General features: G+C 40.6%; 1 protein-coding gene and 1 long non-coding RNA gene across 2 annotated transcripts; one reads left to right on the top strand and one right to left on the bottom strand.

The window, feature by feature from the left end:
- The first annotated feature begins 8,916 nt into the window (after positions 1-8,916).
- LOC113024925 (ankyrin repeat and death domain-containing protein 1A-like) lies at positions 8,917-19,052 on the top strand. The gene is made up of 8 exons (XM_026172229.2): positions 8,917-9,068; positions 9,153-9,251; positions 9,720-9,818; positions 9,918-10,016; positions 12,384-12,479; positions 15,679-15,871; positions 17,499-17,630; positions 17,825-19,052. The coding sequence occupies exons 2-8, from the start codon at positions 9,159-9,161 to the stop codon at positions 17,884-17,886; spliced, it is 774 nt and encodes a 257-aa protein (XP_026028014.2). The 5' UTR covers positions 8,917-9,068; positions 9,153-9,158; the 3' UTR covers positions 17,887-19,052.
- A 410-nt stretch (positions 19,053-19,462) lies between these two features.
- On the bottom strand, positions 19,463-21,770 carry LOC145428698 (uncharacterized). The gene is made up of 2 exons (XR_013909015.1): positions 19,988-21,770; positions 19,463-19,676 (listed from the first exon to the last, which is right to left on the bottom strand). It is a non-coding gene; the product is annotated as an uncharacterized LOC145428698 (long non-coding RNA).
- Between the last annotated feature and the right edge of the window lie 293 nt (positions 21,771-22,063).

Below are 22,063 nucleotides of genomic sequence, written 5' to 3'. Positions count from 1 at the left end.
TCCCAGTGGATACTGGACTACCTCACAGGACGTCCACAGTATGTGAACATCCAGGGAGTGGACATTGAGATAGTGGACTCTTATAGGTACCTGGGTGTTCACCTGAGTAATAAACTGGACTGGAGTCACAACAGTGATGCTCTTTACAGGAAGGGTCAGAGCAGACGCTACCTGCTGAGGCGGCTGAGGTCATTTGGAGTCCAGGGAGCGCTTTTAAAGACCTTCTATGACTCTGTGGTGGCATCTGTCATTTTTTACAGTGTGGTTTGTTGGAGCAGCAGTTTATCTGCAGCTGAGAGGAAGAGGTTGGATAAACTCATGAGGAAGGCCAGCATCCAGGTAAGGAAATTTCAAAAAGTTGATTCTGTTCATCTGGATGTAGTGTTTTCAGTGGAAGAAATGTTTTGTCACTCATCCAAGGCACCTAAAAAAGCTCCAGCCGATCCAGGAAAGAAGGTGAAACTGCCGTCTAAGCAAAAACCCTTAGTGATCCCGTATGTATCAGGAGTATCAGAACAATTGGGGCGATCGTGGCTCAAGAGTTGGGAGTGAGCCTTGTAATCAGAAGGTTGCCGGTTCGAGCCCCGGCTTGGACAGTCTCGGTCGTTGTGTCCTTGGGCAAGACACTTCACCCGTTGCCTACTGGTGATGGTCAGAGGGCCCGGTGGCGCCAGTGTCCGGCAGCCTCGCCTCTGTCAGTGCTCCCCAGGGTGGCTGTGGCTACACCGTAGCTGCCATTACCAGTGTGTGAATGTGTGTGTGACAGAATATGTAAAGCGCTTTGGGGTCCTTAGGGACTAGTAAAGCGCTATAAATACAGGCCAGGCCATAATTGAGACACATTTTTTTCTAAACACAGAGTTACTATGGCTTTTAAACCCCAAAACACACTGTGCCAAAAATTGGTTCCACCAACACAAATAGAATAATATAGTGTTCGCTGTTAAGTGCCAGGAGGTTTGCCATGATTTGTACATCTGGGAAACCAAACAAGGTTGCATGGCAATTATCTTGGGGCAAGATAGTAACCCCAAGTTTCTCTCAGATGCATCCAGCGCGCGAAGAATGTGTGTGAACATTAGATAAAAAGGACTTACATAGAAAGCGCTATACAAATACAGGCCATTTACCATTTACCAAAGAGCATGTGCGAATGGGTGTGAGTCCATTTACCATTTACCGTTACCATGATAGTTTACTTGTTATGCACCCCTAAGAGTACCGAAGAAAGAGCCCATACATCTCTATGACAACCGTGTGCCCACCCCTGAAGCCACCCATTCTGCCATCCCAAACCAATCCCACCATCAAGAACAGCGTCCCACAGGGAGCAAGGCTTTGCAAGCCATAGACCCAGATGAACGGATGCCCCCCAGATCCAGCACCTCTGGACAGGGTGCAGGAAACAGGGTTGTTATAAAGGGTTTAACCCTTTAAGACCTACCATAGAACCAAGTTCGCCAGAGCTTATATTATATTTTTACATGCTGTGGAGCCATTTTTGGGAGCATTTCAAGTTGCTATACATCAATACAACCATTATAGCCCAAACTTTAATAATATGTCTGCATTAGGTGCATAGTAATTACATAAATTGCAAAAAAGTGCAATAAACTACAAAAAAATTGAAAATCGTTTTTGTTTTTTTAACATATATTTCTAGTTAGAGAAATTTAAGAGGCTTATCCCTCAAAACTGTAAATACAAAAAAGTTGCACAAACTAGTTTCCCACCACAGGAAATTTATTTTAAGTGTCTTCATAGTTTTATTTTTGAAATACACCAATTTTTATATACTGCAGGAAAAACGAAAATAAATATTATAGTGCAAATTTGCAAAATAACAGCATATGCATCAAAATAAACTATTTCCAGCAGTGCAATATGAGTCTTAAGCATCCCAGAAACGACACAGAAAGTCATAAAGTCAAACATAACTTTTTAAAACACATAACAAGTAAAACACAAGCTCATAAGGCCCCGATCGTAAAAAAACTACATTTCCGCAAAATGACGTCACTTCCGGTTTCGGGCAGGTCATGCGGTCATGTGATAGTTCGCGCTGATGGACGTAGGAAGTGTTACAAACAGCTGATGGATCGGCGAAGCGTGTTTCTGGAATATCATGTTTTTGTTGCTGCAAGTGATTTTTATGCAGTTTTTGCAAAGCTATATGTGGAAGGAAACTGTGACCTAGGACAAGCTGATGGCATAAGATGTAAGTACAACTCCTCCAGTTTCATATGCAAAAAAAATTATTGCGCTAGCTTACTTGGTTGCAGAGCTACCGGGATTTAAAAATAGTTACGCAAAACAGAGCGTGCCCGCTCCGATCGGCTGTAAAGGGTTAACAGAAGTGTTGCATTAATTGTTTAGGAATTATAGAAATTTTTATACTCTTTTAAACCTTTGAGGCTCAAAAGCATTTGGATACATGGCTGCCAAGCAGTTTTGTGGCCATTTAAGACTTTTCCCATAATTATTCTATCAGTAATTAAGCAGAGATATAGAGATAAGTGTTGAACTTACATTTAGTAGATGTCCAGTGAAACCCTTTGTATGAGGTCCAAAGAGATGCTGACACAAGCGAAGGCTAAGATTGAACAAATTACAGAAATTGTAATTGCCAAAACACTTGTGTACCTAACTGTGTGTTGTGTTGCAGACCAGAGCAGCCTTATGATGTCCAGAACCTTAAAGAAGGGTGAATCCTATCAATCAGTGGGTCCTGCCACTGAAGCATTTTTCTTGTTTTCTTTTTAGCCATCCACTCACCCATTCAGGGTCATTGATGGGCTGGAGCCTATGTCACCTCCATGGGGAGAGATGCAGGGTATACCTTGAACAGTCTGCCAATCTGTTACAGTGCTAACACAGAGAGGCAGACAACCATTTACACTTGGCATTGGGTAGCTGTTTACTGGAACACTTAATATGAGTTTTAAGGAGATGCTGATGAAGCAACAGAAGCCATCATTAAATGAAAAACTAAATAAACATATCAGAGAGAGATTAAAAAGTTTTATGAGGAGCCAAAATAACATTTGGGACATTTTCAACCAGAAGGAATATACTAGCCAGCTCAGACAGTTTACAACAAGGTGTACACCACTGGTTACGCTCAAGAACAGGAAGAGCAGATTTGAATTTGCCAAAAAATAAAAGAACTTTCTTTTTTTTTTTTTTTTTTTTTTTTTATATTCTTTATTTCTACAATATTACCTCATAAAGATGATTACAGGCATTAATTAACACAGTTTACAAGAGAAAAACGAAACAAAACGAGAAGAAAGACAGATAGAAAGAAAGAGAAAGAAAAAAAAAAAAGGAAAAAAAAAATATATATATAAAATAAAAGGAGAAAGCTCTGTCGGGAGTAAACAATTAACTAAATTGGTGGTTTCAAGCTTTAAAGAGAAAATTCGGTTTATAGGTATTAACATATTGGACCCACTTATCCCAGCACAGATGGAACCAGGCCATCCTGTCATTAACATGAGCTGTTACTTCCTCCATCCTATATATCTCTAACGTAATTTCCCACCATAATGACAAAGTCGGTATGTCTTGCGAGGACCATTTCTTTGTTATACATTTCTTACTTGCAACCAATAAAGCTCTTAACAGACATATGTCATTTTTGGACCAGTTCTGCGGTATACAGCCAAAAAAAATTGTCTTCATATCCTGAGGGAATGTACAGTTAAAAATGCCTTGTAATATACCATGAATGTCTTTCCAGTAAGTCCGTAGCACAGGACAGTCCCACATAATATGGGTGTGATGGGCTCCTTGGTATCCACAGTTTCGCCAGCACACGGGAGGATTCCCATCATAGTGAGCCTTTTGACATGGAGTGATAAAGAACCTTATCAGAGTTTTCCATCCGAACTCCCTCCAGCTTTTGGAGGAAGTACTCCTCCATTGCCATTCCCACATCTGAGTCCATTCTTCCCTAGAAATACACATCCCTCCCTCCTTTTCCCATAACATCTTCACATAATCAGTTGAGTGTGGAAGCTTATTCATAAAAAAATTGTACCAAAAAAAAATGAGTCTTGTGTCAACATCCCCACTGTACGCCTGTCTAAATAAAGTTACCAATTCCACGTTAGTATTTGACATCTGACCGATTGTTGTCTTTATATAGTGTCTTATTTGCAAGTATCGAAAAAAATCCTGTTTTTCTAGATTGTGTCTCTGTTTCAGCATGTCAAAACTAATAAGGTTCCCATCCTTTATCAAACTATCATATGTAGATAACCCTTTAGCAGGCCAGCTTTTAAAACGTGAGTCCAATTTATTCGGGGTAAAGTCAGAATCATATGCATACCATTTGAATAAAGCCAAATCCTGTTCAAGTTTGAATTCTTTCACAACTTTTCTCCATATATTAAGTGTGCACGACACCCAGGGGTTATGAATCTTGTCAATATATTTTCGAATATTCGAGTCCATCAGGACAGCTTGTATTGGGGAGGAAAATATATTCTCCTCTATAGTCTTCCAGTGTGCTTGGTAGCTTGTATCACACCAATTAACCACCGTTTTCAACTGAGCAGCCCGATAATAATTTTTTAGTGATGGCAACCCCCATCCTCCCACCTTCTTATGTAATTGTAAAGTTTTAAAACAAACCCTCGGCCGCTTCCCCCCCCATATAAACCGCGATATTATTTTATCCCATTCATTGAAACGACTTGGATCAATGGATATTGGTAGTGTTTGGAATAAATATAATATTCTTGGCAAGATATTCATTTTAATAGATTCAACTCGTGAGTGTAAAGAAAGAAAGGGGATCATGTTCCATCGCCTAATATCACCCACTATTCTCCTTTGTAGAGAACCAAAATTCTCCTCAAATAGTTTAGTTAAATCCTTGGGAATAACAACTCCTAGATATTTCAATGATTGTGCTTGCCAATTCATTGGATATTGAACAACCATGTGAGCTGGGGGGTTGTAGTTATAGCTGAGAATTTGAGTTTTAGACATATTAATTTTATATCCAGAGAGTTTCCCAAATTTTTGACACAGATTCATCAGCGAAGGCAAGGAGTTAGTGGGCTGATCTAAATAGATCAATATGTCATCCGCATAACAAGCGAGCTTGTGTTCCTGTCCTGCAATAGTGATCCCCTTAATGTCTTTATTTTGTCTAATTGATTGTGCCAAGGGTTCTAAGTACAATGCAAACAGGAGCGGGGACCAAGCACAGCCTTGTTTATTTCCTCTCTGCAGAACGAAGCTATTTGAGAGAGAACCATTAACTTTAATTCTTGCGGTGGGGTTAGTGTATAGTGCCCTCACCGTATCAACAATTCCCTTATGTAAGCCGAATTTATCCAGGACTTTATATAGAAAGTCCCAATTTACAGAATCAAAGGCTTTTTCTGCATCAATACTCATAAGCATGGCTGTACTCTTAGATGTCTGTATCTGATGTATTACATGAAGAGTTCTACGTATATTATCCTGGGTCTGTCGTCGTCTTATAAACCCCGTTTGATCATTGCTAATTAAGTCAGGTAAAAATTCTTCCATTCTCCTGGCCATTATCGAAGTAAACAATCTATAATCTATGTTAAGGACAGAAATAGGTCTATATGAGCCACACTCCATTTTGTCTTTCCCTTCTTTCGGAATAGCCGAAATAATTGCCTCCTTCCAACTCGGTGGAATTTGCGCTGTTTTTAACACCCAGTTAAAAGTAGTAAGTAGTGTAGGGATCAAATCCTGTTTGAATTCCCGATACCACTCCGCGGTGTAACCATCGGAGCCTGGTGACTTATTTGATTTCAGCCTATTGATGGCATTCACAAGTTCAGCTTCGGTCACCTCCGCTATCATCGTTTTATTTTGTTCCTCGTTAAAGCTTGGTAGGCATAAAGAGTTCAGGAAGTTGTCCATTTCGTGTTCAGCCCCCCCTGGGACTCCCGCATATAATGTTTTATAAAATGATTCAAAGGCGTTCTGTATCTTGCAAGGATGAGTCATTATATTCCCCGTCTCTGGGTGTTTGATTTTAGTTACAGTATTCTCCGCTATCTTCTTCTTAAGTTTCCATGCTAAAATTTTCATTGATTGCGATCCTCCATCATAATGTTTCTGTTTCAAATATAACAATTTTCTCTTTATCGTCTGTATACTCTGCGTATTTATTTCATTTCTAATCATTGTTAGTTTCTGCAAGGTGCCCGCTGAAGGCTTATGTTTGTGCTCACTTTCTAATTGTTTTTGAATCGCTTGTAAATCTTCCATTTTTTTCTCTCTTGCTTTTTTTTGGAAGGAGGCAAATGCTATAATCTTCCCCCTCATAACAGCTTTTAATGCGTCCCATAGTATCGGGGGTAAAACCTCCCCATTATCATTAATTTCAAGGTAATCTTTGAGCTCTGCCTTTATTACTTTCCTAAATTCTACATCTTTAAGCAGGGATGAATTCAATCTCCAAATTGAAACTTTTGGGTGTACATTCATATCAATCGTTAGGTACAGCGGTGCGTGATCACTTATATCTATCAAGCCCATCTCGCATGTTAAGATTTTATCCCTATCTCTTCCAAACATTAAAAAATAATCTATCCTCGTGTAAAGTGAGTGTGGGGCTGAAAAATGAGAGTAATCCCTCCTTGTAGGAAAGCGATTTCTCCATACATCAATTAAACCCACCTCATCGAACAGTGCTGAGATTCTTTTATATAATGTACTCGATCCCGGCTTCTTTCTTTTAGAGCTATCTAGGTCCGGTTGTAGGCGTATATTCAGATCACCGCCGCAAATTAAAGGGCCTTGAGTTTCTGTCACCATTATGTTAACAATGTACTTAAAAAAGCTTAGGTCACTTCCTGGTGGGGCGTACACATTCATTAGAGTAACCTGATTACCATCAACTGTTCCCCGTACCAGTATAAATCTCCCATCCTTATCTTTAAGTTCAAATGACTTTTCAAAGTTCAGTGCCCTGGAAATCAAGATTACCACGCCCCGTCTGCGGCCTGATTCATACGCTGAGGAGAACATATTTGTAAAACCCATCCTCCTGAGTTTTTCATGTTCATTATTATTCAAGTGTGTCTCTTGTAAATATACTATCTGCGCTCGATCTTTCTTCATTTTATTCAAGATTCGGCTTCGTTTAATGGGGTTCGTGAGCCCATTCACATTAAAAGATATAACCTTAATTCCTCTAGTAGTCATTTATCCGAAATAAAATATCCAGACTTAATTAATTTATCAACTGGTAAACTCCCTTTAACAACCCAAATAATAAACAACCACAATCGTCCAGAATCGGACAAAGAAAAAACAAAACAAGACAAAAAAACAAAAATAATATGTGATTCCAAGGTTGGGGTCAGTCCTAACAGACCCTGGCACGTATATCCCATAGACAGGGGGAAACCTCCCCTTGCTGGAGGGCAAGGGCCCCTGCTAGCTCCTTTAAGGTGCATTTCTCCACAGTCTCTCTGCAATCTTAATCATCTAATAAGGGAAAAGTTTTTGTTATCTCACCCATTGCGGCCGCACAGTATATCTCCATTAGTCTCCTGTCGTAGAGGGAGAGCACCTTCTAGATAGCTGAAGCTGCTCACTATTGGGACTTTCTCTATGTCCCTCCGAGTCACACCGCTGCGACTTTCCAATCTTCGCCCACGTCAAATTTGACAGCTGTTCCATTAAAGTCTGCTTCTGGGCAACTTTATCAATCTGAAATCCCCTTGTCCGCATGTCCGCGGTTGCTTCCTCCGCCGTCGCATAAAGCATGGTTCCCTCTTGATAGAAGACCCTTAATTTAGCAGGATAAGGAGTCTGGAACCTTATGTTCTGTTGTTTCAGAGCTCTTTTAGCTTCAGCGTAGCCTTTACGTTTTCGCAGAATAGCTGGTGCATAATCCTGATCGAAATATATTTTCTGACCGTTCAACAGAACAGTCCTCTTGGCCCACGCTTTACGCAAAACTTCTTCCTTGGTGTTGTAACGTGCAAAACAAATCAATATCGAACGTGGGGTTCCCTCTCGGTTCCTCACTGCTCCCGGGGCCCGGTGTGATCTCTCAATACCAAGCTCTGTGCCCTGGGGGAGGTCGAGGCATTCCGTCAATACTTTTTCCACAAAAACTGTCATCGAAGACCCCTCCACTCCTTCAGGGACATTATACAGCCTCAGATTCTTTCGCCGGGCCCGGCTTTCCTGATCCACAATTTTGTTTTCTTGCTCGTTGATAATTTTTAGCATCTTTAGCATCACCTGTTCCGCGTTTTGGACCCGGTCTTCCAGCTTTGCAATGCGGGTTTCTGCTTCGGTTATCCTGTTATTGGCTCTGACCAAGTCGGATTTAAATTCTTGGAACTCTCTTCGAAAGTCCCGTAATTCTTCCAGTATCATGGTCAAGCCCGAGCCTTCATCCATATTGGCCCTAGTATTGACTTCATGTCGAGATGGCGATGCCGCTGCCATAGGCCCTTCGTTTACACGTTCTTCTGCTGAGCTTTTCTGTTTGTCTCTTTTCCCCATGTTCGCCCCGCTTGTAACTCTACTATCTATCAAAAATTGGTAATAATTTTGACACTTCGCGGGGTGAACAAATCATATATGAGAGAGCGCTACTCGTTAGGCTGCCATGCGTTGGGATGACGTCACCGGAAAAACAAAAAGAACTTTCACAGCATGGGGAAAAACTATTAGTAATGTTAGTTTATGTGGTTTCCTCAGTAAACTGGGTGAGGTAGCTGACTCCTAATCACAGCGATTTCTCTAGTTTCAAGTAGCCTGGCCCTTTGACCCAGGACCTGTTGGCCTTGCAAGACCCTTCTAAGCAAAAATGATTCCTACTCACCAAACTCTTGGGATCACTCAAGCATTTTGAACCTGAAAAAACACATTTCTTCATGCTTGTGAATAATAAGCTTTAAACTGTAAAAACCTTTGACCTTGATTGTACCTGTTGTATTGTGTTGTTGTAGGATGATCTCACACCATTGCACACGGCAGCTGACGGAGGTCACTATGAATGCGTTAGACTTCTGCTGGATTCTGGCTGTAATGTCAATGCACAAACTAATGTATGCTTGTTTACTTAAATATGCAATTCAAGAGTGGGTTGGCAGTGTTATTTTCATGAATTAATATTTATCTTCTGTCTGTAGAGAAAAATGAATGCTCTCCATTATGTGGCACAGCATGGTCATGACAGAGAGGCCAGCTTGCTGCTGAAGGCAGGAATCAATGTAGATGCTATAAACAATGTAAGCACTGTTAGCTATCTCCGGAAAAAAATAATTATGATAATTCTTTTAAAGTACCCATATGCAAAAGAAATAGAAGAAATTTATAAAAGACTTGCATAAGATTTGGCTTACTTCATATAAGGCTTATATGATTTACTCATGAAAGTGGCCACTTTCTCATTACTTTCATATATTGTTTTAGTAAGTATCCAAAACAAGTTTCATTTATATAATTTATCAAAGGATCTTATATCTGTTTTCACTCTTGTATGCTTTTCACACAAGTTTCACATAACACAAAGCTTTATAAGATTTATATATATCTTTTCCATATGGGTATTCTTACACAGTGGTATGTTAGCATGTTAGCATTTTGGTGCATAAAATGAAGAAGAAATCTAAAATTAGGCAGTAAACACTTGTAAACGTTTTAAAAGTTAATATCATAGAGAGCAGCTTTTTAATACCTGTTTCTCTTTGAAACAGCAACACTGCACACCACTCCACCTGGCTGTTTTCAACAATCACACAAAAGTTGTACGATTGCTTATCGATGCTGGCAGCAACCTGAATGCCACTGACATTGTAAGTACAAAGTTCCACAGCCACATGAACACAATGCATAATAAAATGTCCTATAATACAGTAATTTTACTTAATGGTTGTCTGTCATGTGGGCGACAGAGGCAGCAGACCGCACTACACATTGCCTCAGAACATGGCTGGCATGACCTGGCTGAGATGATGCTGATTTCTAGAGTTAGTCTCAGTCTAACTGATAAGGTACCACACACAGCTTCACACAGAATATTATGTACACTGCTCAAAACAATAAATGGAGTACTAAAGTCACACATCAGACCTTAAAAAATATTCATGTTACTTTGACGTACGTTTTGAAATTCATTGAAAACAAGAAGGGGTCAGGGGTCACAAAGGTCAGTGAAAACCATAATCATCAGCCTTTTGAAGGCTGGATGAGATGGTGGATGGTGGTGGGGGGATCTCCTCCCAGATTTGGATGAGGGATTCAGGTGTGTGAAACATGAGGGCCAGGCAGTGACATCAGTGTCTTCATCATTATATAATTGCCAGGTCACTGGGTATTGCCCTGCAACACAAACCCAGGACCGAGTGCATTAAGACAAGCTCTGAGGATTTCATCCCAGCAGTAAGGGTACTGTTGGCTAGCATGGTTAATGATAAAGGAGCTTTACACAACATAATTTACCAATTCAAACCTGCATACACGCAATTCTATCTAGCATTCACACTGCGATGAACTTTCAGCTCTGGCCTGTCTCCTACTATCTGCTCCTCACTCTTCAGACTGTGCTGGGAAACACAGGCTACGTCCACACTAAAATTTGAAAATGGCGTTTTTGTCTGAAAACGCTCCTCGTCCACACTATCGTTTTCAGTCGTTTTCACAGAGTTGTGCGTCCACATTGAAACAGCCGAAAACGCTTCCGTTCCAGTCCTGCGCATGCGTGAAACGCAAGAAGATTCGGCCTGCCTCATTTCCGTCTGCCATTTATTTACTTTTCCGGCTCTTTGAAACGTCGCGGCAAATGTTGAGGAAAAGCACCGAGTTTTTTAAATGGACTAACAATGAGCTGGAGTTGTTGCTGCGAGTAACACAAAAGTACAAAGTTGCAAAAGCGAGTGAGAGTTAAAGAATTTGAAGAAAAGCTCTGGAGCACGTACAGACTGATATTAATCTTTAATAGCGCTGTCAAAACTGAGAGCAAACAAAACAAACGCTGTATAATGCCCTCCGCTATCTTAGTTTGATTGGTCACATGACTGCATCACATCACTAAAATGTGTCATCGTTTTTGAAAAGGCTCGGGATTCGCTGTCCACACTGCAACACGAAAACGGCTTTGGATAGCGTTTTCAAAACGCTGCGTTTTCCTTCACCGAAAACGGCGTCTCAGTGTGGACATGGCCACAGTGTAACCTGGATGTGCTGCAGGTACTCTCTCATCAAACCAGTACTGACGAGGATATCAAAAAGCAATTCTAGGAGAGAATAATGGTCTGTCCCATCACCTGCAGAATCATTTACTTTATGGAGATTGTCTTGGAACTGTAAGAGCAGTTTGGCGAGGAAGAACAGCTAGCAGGTCCAGCGAGCATGTGGTGTGGAGGTTAGCTGGATAACTCAAAGTCAGTCAGTTAAATCGAACAACACATTTATTTGATGTTAGCAACATAAGACCATACAAGCCAAGTCTCCACGGCTCTACTCTGTCCGTACGTACATGTGCGGAGATGGGTAGTCACCGGCGCCAGCCCGTTACAAAGGTATGGTTTCTCTCAGAACAGACACACAAGCATGTAATGGCTGCCACACTATACTCACACACCCACTACGAGACTCCCCCAACTACTACAGTTGTTAAAAGTCCGCTTGTTCATTGTAACTGTTTATACTACGTTACCCATGATGCACCTCGGTATCTGTACTTCCGGTTGGGAACGTGTTCAGCGCAGTTCTGCACAGATGAGAGGTGTGTCGGAGGATAACGTATTTACTTGCATTCCTGTATGACCACACACACCCATATACACACTCACACCCCCTTTACCTGCATGTGAATACTGTAATGCCTCCCTACCAACGCTGTACATCCTGTTGATGTCATCTGCCACCTCCTTAGTAAAGTAGGGCAACCCCCTCTAGTGGTGCTATAACACAGTAAGGTTTGTCTTGGAACGTCTTCAGTACACCTGTTTGATTTGCACCAAAAAAAGGTGAAATTAATTGATTCACTTACACTTCCGAAGACGACAGCTTGATATCCGTAAAGTTTAACTTGTGGTTGATGATCAAGTGTTCCTTTACTTTTTTGAGCTGTGTATTTCACATTGTACACTAACAAATAAAAACAGTTTTCAGTTGGTGCATTGATCCTTCTATATCATATTAATTAAGATCTTTGTTACGCTAGTCTTAAGTAGAATATTTATCTTTTTTCACACCATTTGAAACCTTGATGCGTAGTTCACTTTTTCTTTGTCCGGACAAAGTTAATCTTGTAGCACAGCATCATGATAACTGTTTTAGTATAGATTCAGATCTATGACACTCATAGCTGTGTCTTCTAACAAAGCAATGCTTTTCTGGCCATCTAATGTACACAGCAGGGAAAAACATGTCTGGAAGTGGCAGCAAGAGGAAACCATGTCGTCCTGGTGGACATGATAATTAAAGCTGACCGTTTTTCTAAATGGGAGAAGGTGAGTGTTGCTAACGCTATATTAATACTAAATACACTCTCCTTATATGAAATCTGTGCTCATATTCGATAAATACATTTTCACTCTTTTCCAGCGTATCAGCACCCATGTCCTGTTGAGTTTTTCACATTATATACATATTAATTGTTTTGGATTTTGTAATAAAAAAAAAATCCTGGCATACAGGCATAGTTATAAAGAACGAGAACAACTCAGAGCATACACTATGACTAGGTCTCCAAGATGCTTAAAACATAAGAAATCAGGAAGGGGCATGTAAAGGAATTTCTTTTACTTATGTATTAATCACATTATTTTATTGTATGATGCCTTGGTGCCACTGGATTTTAACATGTCTCACACTCATACAGTAAGACAAATGGTGGGGGTGTAGTAAGGAAGTTGGGGGAAGCAGACGACTCCACAGGAAGAGTCTTTTGTGTCTTTGAGGACTCTGGGAGGCAGCAAGGGAGTGTGAAACAGCTGTGTACTGCCTTTTGTTCCTGGAGATATTTAACTGAGAGCCATGCTGGGCTCAGACTCTGCTGACCGTCTGTCCCGCGGTCATGCAGGGACTTCATCAAGCTCGGTTGTCTGTTCTTTGTGTGTTTGATTAAAGAATGTTAGCTACCGCTCACCGCTCGTCTGCAGGCTTTATTTAAATGGAAAACTTCCACAACAGCCAACAAAAAGCTTTTTGCTAAAAAAAAGATTCAGAGCAGAAGTTTTTTGCACTGCATTTTAAAATGAAAACATATTGCATTTATTTACAATTAAAGACACAGAGCAGAAAGTGTGTTACTGTTTTACATCCACAGACACACAAGAAAAGAAGCAGGCAACATGAGGTCAAGTTATGGCAATTTTATTTGTGTGTTTCAGTTTTTAAAAAACAAGCAAACGTCCCAAGAAGAAGGATGGGGTGAAAGAAAGGTGGAGATTTTAACATTAGGAGGAAGAAACTATTGATGCTGCTGGGTCAGTTCTTTCTCAGCAGTCTGCTCCAGAATCCCCTCCTGTCCTCAGCTTGCTTTTCTTTTTCTTTTGCCTTCAGTTCGTTTAAGGTCTTGTTGAGCTGCTCCTCGGCATCTTTAAATTTTTCTTTCAGCTGCTGTTTGGCCAGTTTCCCTTTGTGTTTGAGGAGCTCTTTAGCTTCCTTTTTGTGCTTTCGCATTTCTTTCAGTGCGTCTTTGCAGTCTTTCTTGGTCACCGTCATTTCTTTCTTGAATACCTTCACCTCAATTTTCTCTTCTGCAAGTTCTTCTTGCACTTTCATCAGTTCCTTCTTCATGTTTTCATTGTGACTCTTTGTATGTTCCATTTCTTTCTTTGCTTCCTGTATTTTAATTTTCTCTTCCTCCAACACTTTTTGAGCTTCCAACAATTCTTTCTTCAAATTTTCAATCTCATTTTCTGCCTCATCTTTACGTCTTTTCTCCTCTTCAAGTTGTTGCTTTACATGCAGTAATTCCTTCCTTAGTGTTTCAGCTTCAGCTGTTACATTTGCAGCTTCTTGTGTTGCCAACTGCATTTTCTTTTTTCCCTCTTCAAAAGCTTCCTGCACCTCCTGTAATTCCTGCATCACATTTCCTGCCTCCTTCTTTGCAGTTTGATATTTATTGTTGGCTTCTTGTGCTGTGCTTTTCTCTTCCTCCAATGCTTTTTGAGCTTCCAACAGTTCTTTCTTCATCTTTTCATTCTCCTTTTCTGCCTGTTGTTTTCCCATTTTCTCTCCTTTAAGTCTGAGACCCACATGCAGTAATTCCTGCAATACTACATCAGTTTCAAACTTTGAATCTTTAGCTTCTCCTCTTGATTTTTCTGCCTCTTCTTTTAATTTGATATTTTCAGCCTGTATCATTTGAAGTTCTTCTTGCAGGTTAATCAGCTGTACTGAATTGTGAGGTGAAGCACTCGCCGATCCTCTTCTCGTTCTCCCTCGATTCATTTTGGCCTTTTAAACAAAGGAGCCAACGTTTTGTAGAGGAGTGAAGTGAAGTTTTCGATGTTTCTTCGTCAACTGTCGTTTGTCCTGCACAGAGATGCTGCTGTAGATGTGTCTCTAACTGTGTCTGGATACAATGAAACATGCTGGAACTAAGTGCTTGTGTTGCACAGTTCTACTGAACATTCCATTTCATGCATGCTCCGCCCACATGGTCAGGAATGTCAGGTGCTGCATCACCAAATGCTGCTCCCGTTGCCTAGCAATAACAGCTGTTTACTTTTGGGGTCTGGTTCATTATTTAATAAAGAAAACATGTCCAAGTATTGGGTGCTGAGGCTCAGCGCATATTCTAGCCTGCTGTGTGGGTGGGCAGCTAGAAATCACTGGTGGGCAACATGAGTGAGGAGAAAACTGGAGCAGCCAAGCAGGGAGCTGCAGGTTGCTGGTTTGAGTCTCTGTTCAGATGCTGGTGTCTCCTCTCTCTGAGATGTCTGCAAACAGTCCCAGATAAAACAATAAGGATAATAAACAAACACGTGACTAAAATAACAGTTATGACTCTGATGTGTTTCATGTGTAGCAGGATGGCCTCTATACAGCAGTCGCTGCAAGCATCCACATCGCCACACTCACTTTTCTTTAAGCAGGCGTGCTGGGCTCCTCCTAAGGAAAGTTTGAAACTTCATTTCCTTCATGCTGGTGAACTTTTTACCAAATATTTCCATCAAAGCTTCTCCATCACTGACAGGGATTGTTTGGATCTTCACACTCATCTCCACCAACCCTAAAAAATGAGTCTCACTTTGCTCATATAATGCCAGGAGTGTCTCCATATTCCACAAAAGTCTGTGCAAACATGTAACACTATCCCATATTCATATGAATATTATTGATATTATAACAAAAGCTGTCACCAACACAATTGTCCCAAGTGCTTTTTTTTATTAGTTATTGCAAATGCTTGATTGCAGTTCTTGCTAGATGACAAAACCACGTATTAGGTTTAGAAGGAAATGACTTTTGGAGGTAGCAAGGGAGTGTGAAGCTTAAGGTGTAAAACAGCTGTGTACTGCCTTTTGTTCCTGGAGAAGGTATTTAACAAACCAGCTAAGTATCTTGTAAATTCTTTGTGCTAGTTTTAAAAGCAAGAGGTACTGAGAGTTTGTTTTCTTTGTACATCATATGCATAAAACGTGATAACATCCTTTTAACTTCGAACGACTCACAAAACTTTCTCCCTGTTGAATTCAGGATCACGGGGGATGTGAGCAGGTAAGAAAACCTCTGAGCTTCAAACAGGACCATCAGCCAGAGACACAGCACTTCCGTTCTGTCTTATGGACCCTCGCCACAAAGCATCTGTGTTATGGGGAGTGGAAGATTCTCGCTCAGCATTGGGACTTTAGTGAAGCACATATACAAGCTATAGAACAACAGTGGACAGGTGAGCAGTGCTGAGTTCCTAAAAAAATTATTGACAGTTTTATTGCTATTTTTATTACCTTTTTTGTACTTGTTGGGTTTTTTCATATATATATATATATAAATCTTTACACAGGAAATCATACAAGTTTGAAAAACTGTAATATAAGGCCTGTAATGTCCAGAACCATAGAAGCACTGTTTCATGGGTCCAGTGATTTTATTGAAAATAAATTCTCAAATTTGGCACTGACTGATTCACTCTACAGCATTCTGAGTACCTGAGGTGATTAACTCTGGTCTAGGTCAATTTTAACCCAGATCAAGAATTCTTTCTACAATTCTACTACAACAAATGAACTACAGATCTATTTAGAATATATGGATAGTCTGACATGAGTAAATGGATGCTTAATCCTTAATATTTCAGAGAGCAGATGGTGTTGTTTTTCTTTTGGTTTTTTTACAACATCACTTTTTTTGTAGAAAAACGTCTATTATCATACAATATCTTGTCTTATAATGATGACCTGAAGCACAACTACAACTGCCTATACCTGATACCTGAATCTTGGTTAACCAGAGAGATAAAAGCCAGGAGAATAAACCAGATGTTCTCCACTGAACTACCCAAAGTATAGTCTGAATGGCAGCAGAACAAAATGAGAACAGCCCCGCCAACGCTGGAGACAGAGCAATACTGAAGAGTATATGTAAGAAGGATGCAACACATAACAGAAATGCTCAGTGCCTAGTGGATCTAAGAGCAGACTGCAACAACCTCCCTGAAAGGATCCAGTAACCATCACAGTGGCAGACATGTCAAGCAGAGGGATTGGACAGCACCATTCCCTGCCATGTTTAACACCTACTGGATAGGGAAGCTAACAAGCTAACTCCATTAGCATCCTGCAGCACAAATGAACCAGGTGCTAATGGTTGAGACCCACCCGGAATGTCTAACCGAAGGCTGTCCTGATCCCCAAGGATCCCAAGAAGGGGCCGGTCCCATCCAACTACTGGCCAATAACTTGGCTAAACTGCCCACCAGATTGCCCTCCTCCTGAATGGTAGATACTGTACCTCCGTCCATCCAAACCCACACTTGTCCTTGTTGGACATAGTTGGATATAATTGCTAATCTTTCTCTTTGGGTAGATTGGTCCTCCAACCAAGAGCAGTCTCTCCAAGATGACAGCAGTTTGCAACATGGATTGTAATAAGTTTTTCAGCTTTTGTACACTGTTGCAAGAGTTACATTCTGGGCACAGCTTTTTTCTTTAATTCCAAATGCCAGATCTTTGACACCTTGCTTTTAAACTCTATTTGACTTTTAACCTGTTGAACCTTTTTTTTAATTTAAAGTTGAACTTTAAATAAAATATTAAATTATATAAAATAAAATATTGTTTCATTTTGTTGGAGCACTTAAAATGTAAGATATCAGGATGTCATTCAGCTTTGCTTACTGGCCAAGTACCTCGCTTGCTTAACGCTGGTCTGTGGTTACAATACAGACCCAGTGGACTATATGAACTAGTTAGTTACTGTGATTCTATAAATGTTCTGATGGTATAAGAACTGTCTACAGTGACTGTGTTTAACTAAAAGTTCAGATGGATAATGCTTGATATAAATCTAAATTGAAGGTAAGAAAAGCTTCAAAGATCATGGTCACCGGATGCTGTTAATCTGGCTTCATGGAGTGCTCGTAGCTGGAGAAAACCCTACCAAAGGCCTCTATGAGGGGTTGGTGGAAATCTCCCGGACAGATTTGGCAGGTGAGCTAATCAGGGAGGTCACTTCCTTTCACTGGTCAGACTATTTGTCAGTTTTAACAGTCATACAATATTAGTTAACAATATTTCTCCACAGAAAGACCAATAATGCCGTAAGACTGTTTTTCTGTTTGTTCACTGGAATGTGTCTACTTTTTTTTCTTTTCTCTGTTTTCCTCTTCTGGTTTGTTATCCAGAGTTCATCCGACAGAAGGCAAACTCCCAGACCAGCTCTCCTAAAATGTGCTGCGTAATGTGACGGCAACAAGTTTATGCTTATCATCGAGCTATTGTGTTAGCTTTGTTAAAACTTTCTTTATTTAAAGAAATAAAAATGTTATTTTCTATAAATAAAATTACATGATTTGAATTGTGAGTCACATAATGGTTTACATTTTTTAATGAAAGATAGGTGTGTAGCAGCCAGGGGAAAGTTGCTCTCTATTTATTTCTTTTTTTTTTGCCGTGCAATTTTGTCAGGTTTTCTCTACTGCAGCACTTGAACTGTGTTTACCTAGAAGGGCTGTAACAACAGCCTTGCACTGCTGCAGATTTCCATGTGCTGCATCCCATGCCAGTTATCCACACACAAAGAAAGGACAAGACAAGCTGCCCCTAACCTACCCAAAATGCCCCACGCCTGCTGCTTAGGTGTGGGATTTTGCTTCCCCCAAAGGTCCTTGAGGTTCCTGAGATTCCCTAAAGCGCAGATCATACCTCCCAACATGGGCCAGCTCGCTCCACATGATAGTGCATCCGAGGAGGCGTGGACCCCCCTGCGGAGGCGTGGACCCCCCCTGCGCATGGAGAGACCAAACCATGAAACTGGCGACTCCGGGCACTGGTGCTCCATACTCCTTGCAGGCCCCCTGCATCCCAGACCCCAAACCCCAAGACCCTCACACCAACACTAGTTCACTGGATCTAAGACAGAGCCCAGCTCCTAACAAAAAGCGCCCCTCACAATGATGCTTTACAACACTGCATCTGATGTTTTGTGTTGCACTTGATGTTGTAAGGCTTGGATGCAGCTGCTTGGCCATATAAACCCATTCCATGAAGCCCTCTATGCACTGTTGTCGAGCTAATCTGTAGGCCACATGAAGTTAATATTTGCCTCTCTGCCCTTTGTCCTCCCCTCAAACCGGCTGTCACTCCCTAAGCCGTGGTCTGCTGGAGGTTTCTTCCTGTTAAAATGGAGTTCTTCCTCCACACTGACTCCAGGTGCTTGTTAACAGGGGCTCATCTTACTGTTGGGGTTTATTGTAGGGTCTTTATCTTAAACATAAAGCACCATGAGGCGACTGTTGTTTGGATTTGGTACTGTATAAACAAAATTAAAGTGACAGTCCAAAATAAAGTCATTTTAATGAAATTCTTATTTACTCATTGTGAATAAAGTACAGCAGTACATAACACATTTGATTGATGATTGGTGGTTGATTTATTTAAACTAATATAATCATCCTGCTGCAACCAGGTTTCTGTAAGTCAGAGTAAATCAAATTCTTGTACTAACAGAGAGAGCAAACCCCAAGTTAGCAGTTCAGTCAACAGTAAAGCAACATGGAGCGAAGGCGGTGTGCATTTCACTTACTCTTTTGACTGGCCTTACTCTTACTTTGAGGAGAGTAATACTGGGAAAATAATATTGTTTTTCTCACTGAAAGCCATTTCCACTCTGTTTGACTGTTACTTAAGTAGATTAACCTTTGGTTTTATATCTTTTTGTCAGGAAAATACTAGTACAAGACTGAGTTCATATCTTTACTTGTTAAATGTGTATTTTTGACCTGTAGACTTGTAGGATTTGTGGAATAAAGAAACAAACTTACTAGAAATGAAAATGAACGTTTATTTTTGTTCATTTTTTAGTATTTCATACAGCTGACTAGCAATTACACAAGCGTGATTGGGATTAAGTCAACGGACAGGTGAAAAGTATAGACAATGATACATTTTCATTTCTCATTTTAAACAAAGCTATTTCAGGCAAATTTGAAAAGCATAAAATTCAAGCTGCATCAATCTCTCCCATCTCTTGGTTGTCTGTGGAAACAGAAAGAAGATGTTACACATATGTAGTATCTGCACAAAAAAATCACAAACACAGGCTGTAAATTGAGGAGATGTGTTCGTCTGGTGTTCTGGTTTATATGCCTTTCACTCATCCCAGCTACATGCTTCTGACCCTGATCAATTAAAATATATGACATTTCATTGTTTTTTGTTTTAAACCAAATGTTTCCACTAAAGTTATCCTGACAAAGCTTTAATTGGTAAAATAAATGTATAGGAACATGATTTTCTATTATAATGAAGTAAACAAAATTCGAAAACATCCGAGCTTATTTACTTACTTTTTCTAGAACAACTTGTTCCTTTGCACAGGTATGGGCACATTTGAGCCTGTCAAACAACAAACAGAGAGAAATCTTTAAACGCTGCTGCATTTCTTTAAGACACCACATGAACATCTGAGTTTGATGAACAGTTTGATGTACTATATCTATGTTGGTGTTTACTAGTCTCCATGATTGTTCTGTGAAACTAGTGGAGGTAGAAAAGTAAGCCGGGGGCTGAGCAGATAGGTTGAAAGAATTTAAGGTCTTCAGCACACAAAGCAGATAATTAAATAAGCATGCTCTCATGGTTATGATATTCTGAAGCATATTATTATCTATAGACAATAATACCAAACAGAAATTGCTTCCTCTTCCCTCCATTTTGCATCACCCAATGTCAGTTTTGTGTACATATTTGATCTTCAAACACGTTTTACCCCAGTGACGTTGGTTTTTCTGCTTGTTTGTTAACAGGATTCCAGGTTTTTGTGCCTGTCCCAACTTTTTCTATTTATATAATTATTATTTGAGGAGGAGACAGCTTCATAGTACAGTTACATTTTGTTTGAATTTTGAAAACCTCTCAACCTTTAAGCACAAATGGGTGCAGTAGTAGGTTTGGAAACTAAAGGTGGTGCAGAAAAACGGCAAGTAGACTGGCACTTATACAGTGTTTTTGTGCTCTAATTGAGCACTCAAAATTCTTATTAGCCAGTCGCACAAACATTCATGTAAATGCTCTTTCTTATACTTAAGTACCAGACACACATTTGCATAAATTTATCAATAGCGACTCAGAGTTCAGTATCTTGCTCAAGGTCATTTCAAAATACTTCTTGGTGTTGTCTCAGTCTGGAGTATCACTTCCTGTTCTATCTTACAGTGGTATTTTTGCATTGCTTATCTGTGTAGCCAATTTAATTAAAAACTTATAGATAACGTCTTATTTCATAGTGTAATCTTCCTGCGCTTTATCCAAAGCACACTCTGTTGAATCAGCCACTAATTATATTTACAGTGTTCAGTCACTGTGTCTTTAGGGATTCGCTAGCTTAGCATTAGCTCTTCACCTGTCTCTCCTACTCTTTCCTGCTCAGATGTTTAGTTACCCCTTGGCCTACTTTACTAATAACTATACTTGTTATAAATGTAGCTTGTTTGTAGCTCCGGAGGCCCCGTCAGTTCTCTTCCATCGGATTTTCCCGAGCAGTTGGGAAAACATGATTGCTGAGTGATGGTGAGGAGGAAGCGTAGTCCTAAATAGAAGCCCCCGGTACACTACCAACCCAACCATGTGTTGAAGCATTTTTCCCCACATGGCGACACACCTGGAACATCTATACATCCATCCATTTTCTTCAGATTCTCTGGGGCCGGGTAGCAACCTAAGCAGAAAAGCCCAGACCTCCCTCTCCCTAGCTCAGGGGTGGGCAACTCCAGGCTTCGAGGGCCGGTGTCCCTGCAGGTTTTAGATGTGTCCTCGAACCAACACAGCTGATTTAAACGGCTAAATTAGCTCCTCAACCTGTCCTGAAGTTCTTCAGAGGCCTGGTAACGAACTAATCATGTGATTCAGGTGTGTTGACCCAAGGTGAGATCTAAAACCTGCAGGGACACCGGCCCTCGTGGACTGAGAATGCCCACCCCTGCCCTAGCTGCCTCCTCCAGCTTGTCCAGGGGAACACCAAGGAGTTCCCATACCACCCAAGAGATATTATCTAGAGTTGGATGTCTCGAGACTGGTCTTGGTCTCGAGACCACTTTTACGTGGTCTTGGTCTCGACTGACTTTGGTCTCGGTCTTGGTCTTGCTGTTTCGGTCTTGCATTCTCAAATCGACATAGTGTTCGGGAGATTTGGAGTCAATATTAAACCCAAAGTACTTACTAGCTAACTGACTGGATGCCCATTAACCTTATAACTCCTGTTGTGTGTGTGTGTGTGTGTGTGTGTGTGTGTGTGTGTGTGTGTGTGTGTGTGTAAAAACTGAGATGTTCAGAGGTCTTGCTTCATGGTATCGAACAGCCCGCACAAAACAGGTTCTTTATGTTTTAGTTTAAGTGCTGATGTAAACCACAATGTTCAGCAAACA

This window comes from Astatotilapia calliptera, chromosome 1 (assembly GCF_964374335.1).
Source record: "Astatotilapia calliptera chromosome 1, fAstCal68.1, whole genome shotgun sequence".
NCBI lineage: Eukaryota > Metazoa > Chordata > Actinopteri > Cichliformes > Cichlidae > Astatotilapia > Astatotilapia calliptera.
The sequence above is the reverse complement of the archived record's forward strand: the minus strand, read 5'-3'. Positions and strand labels throughout refer to the sequence as shown.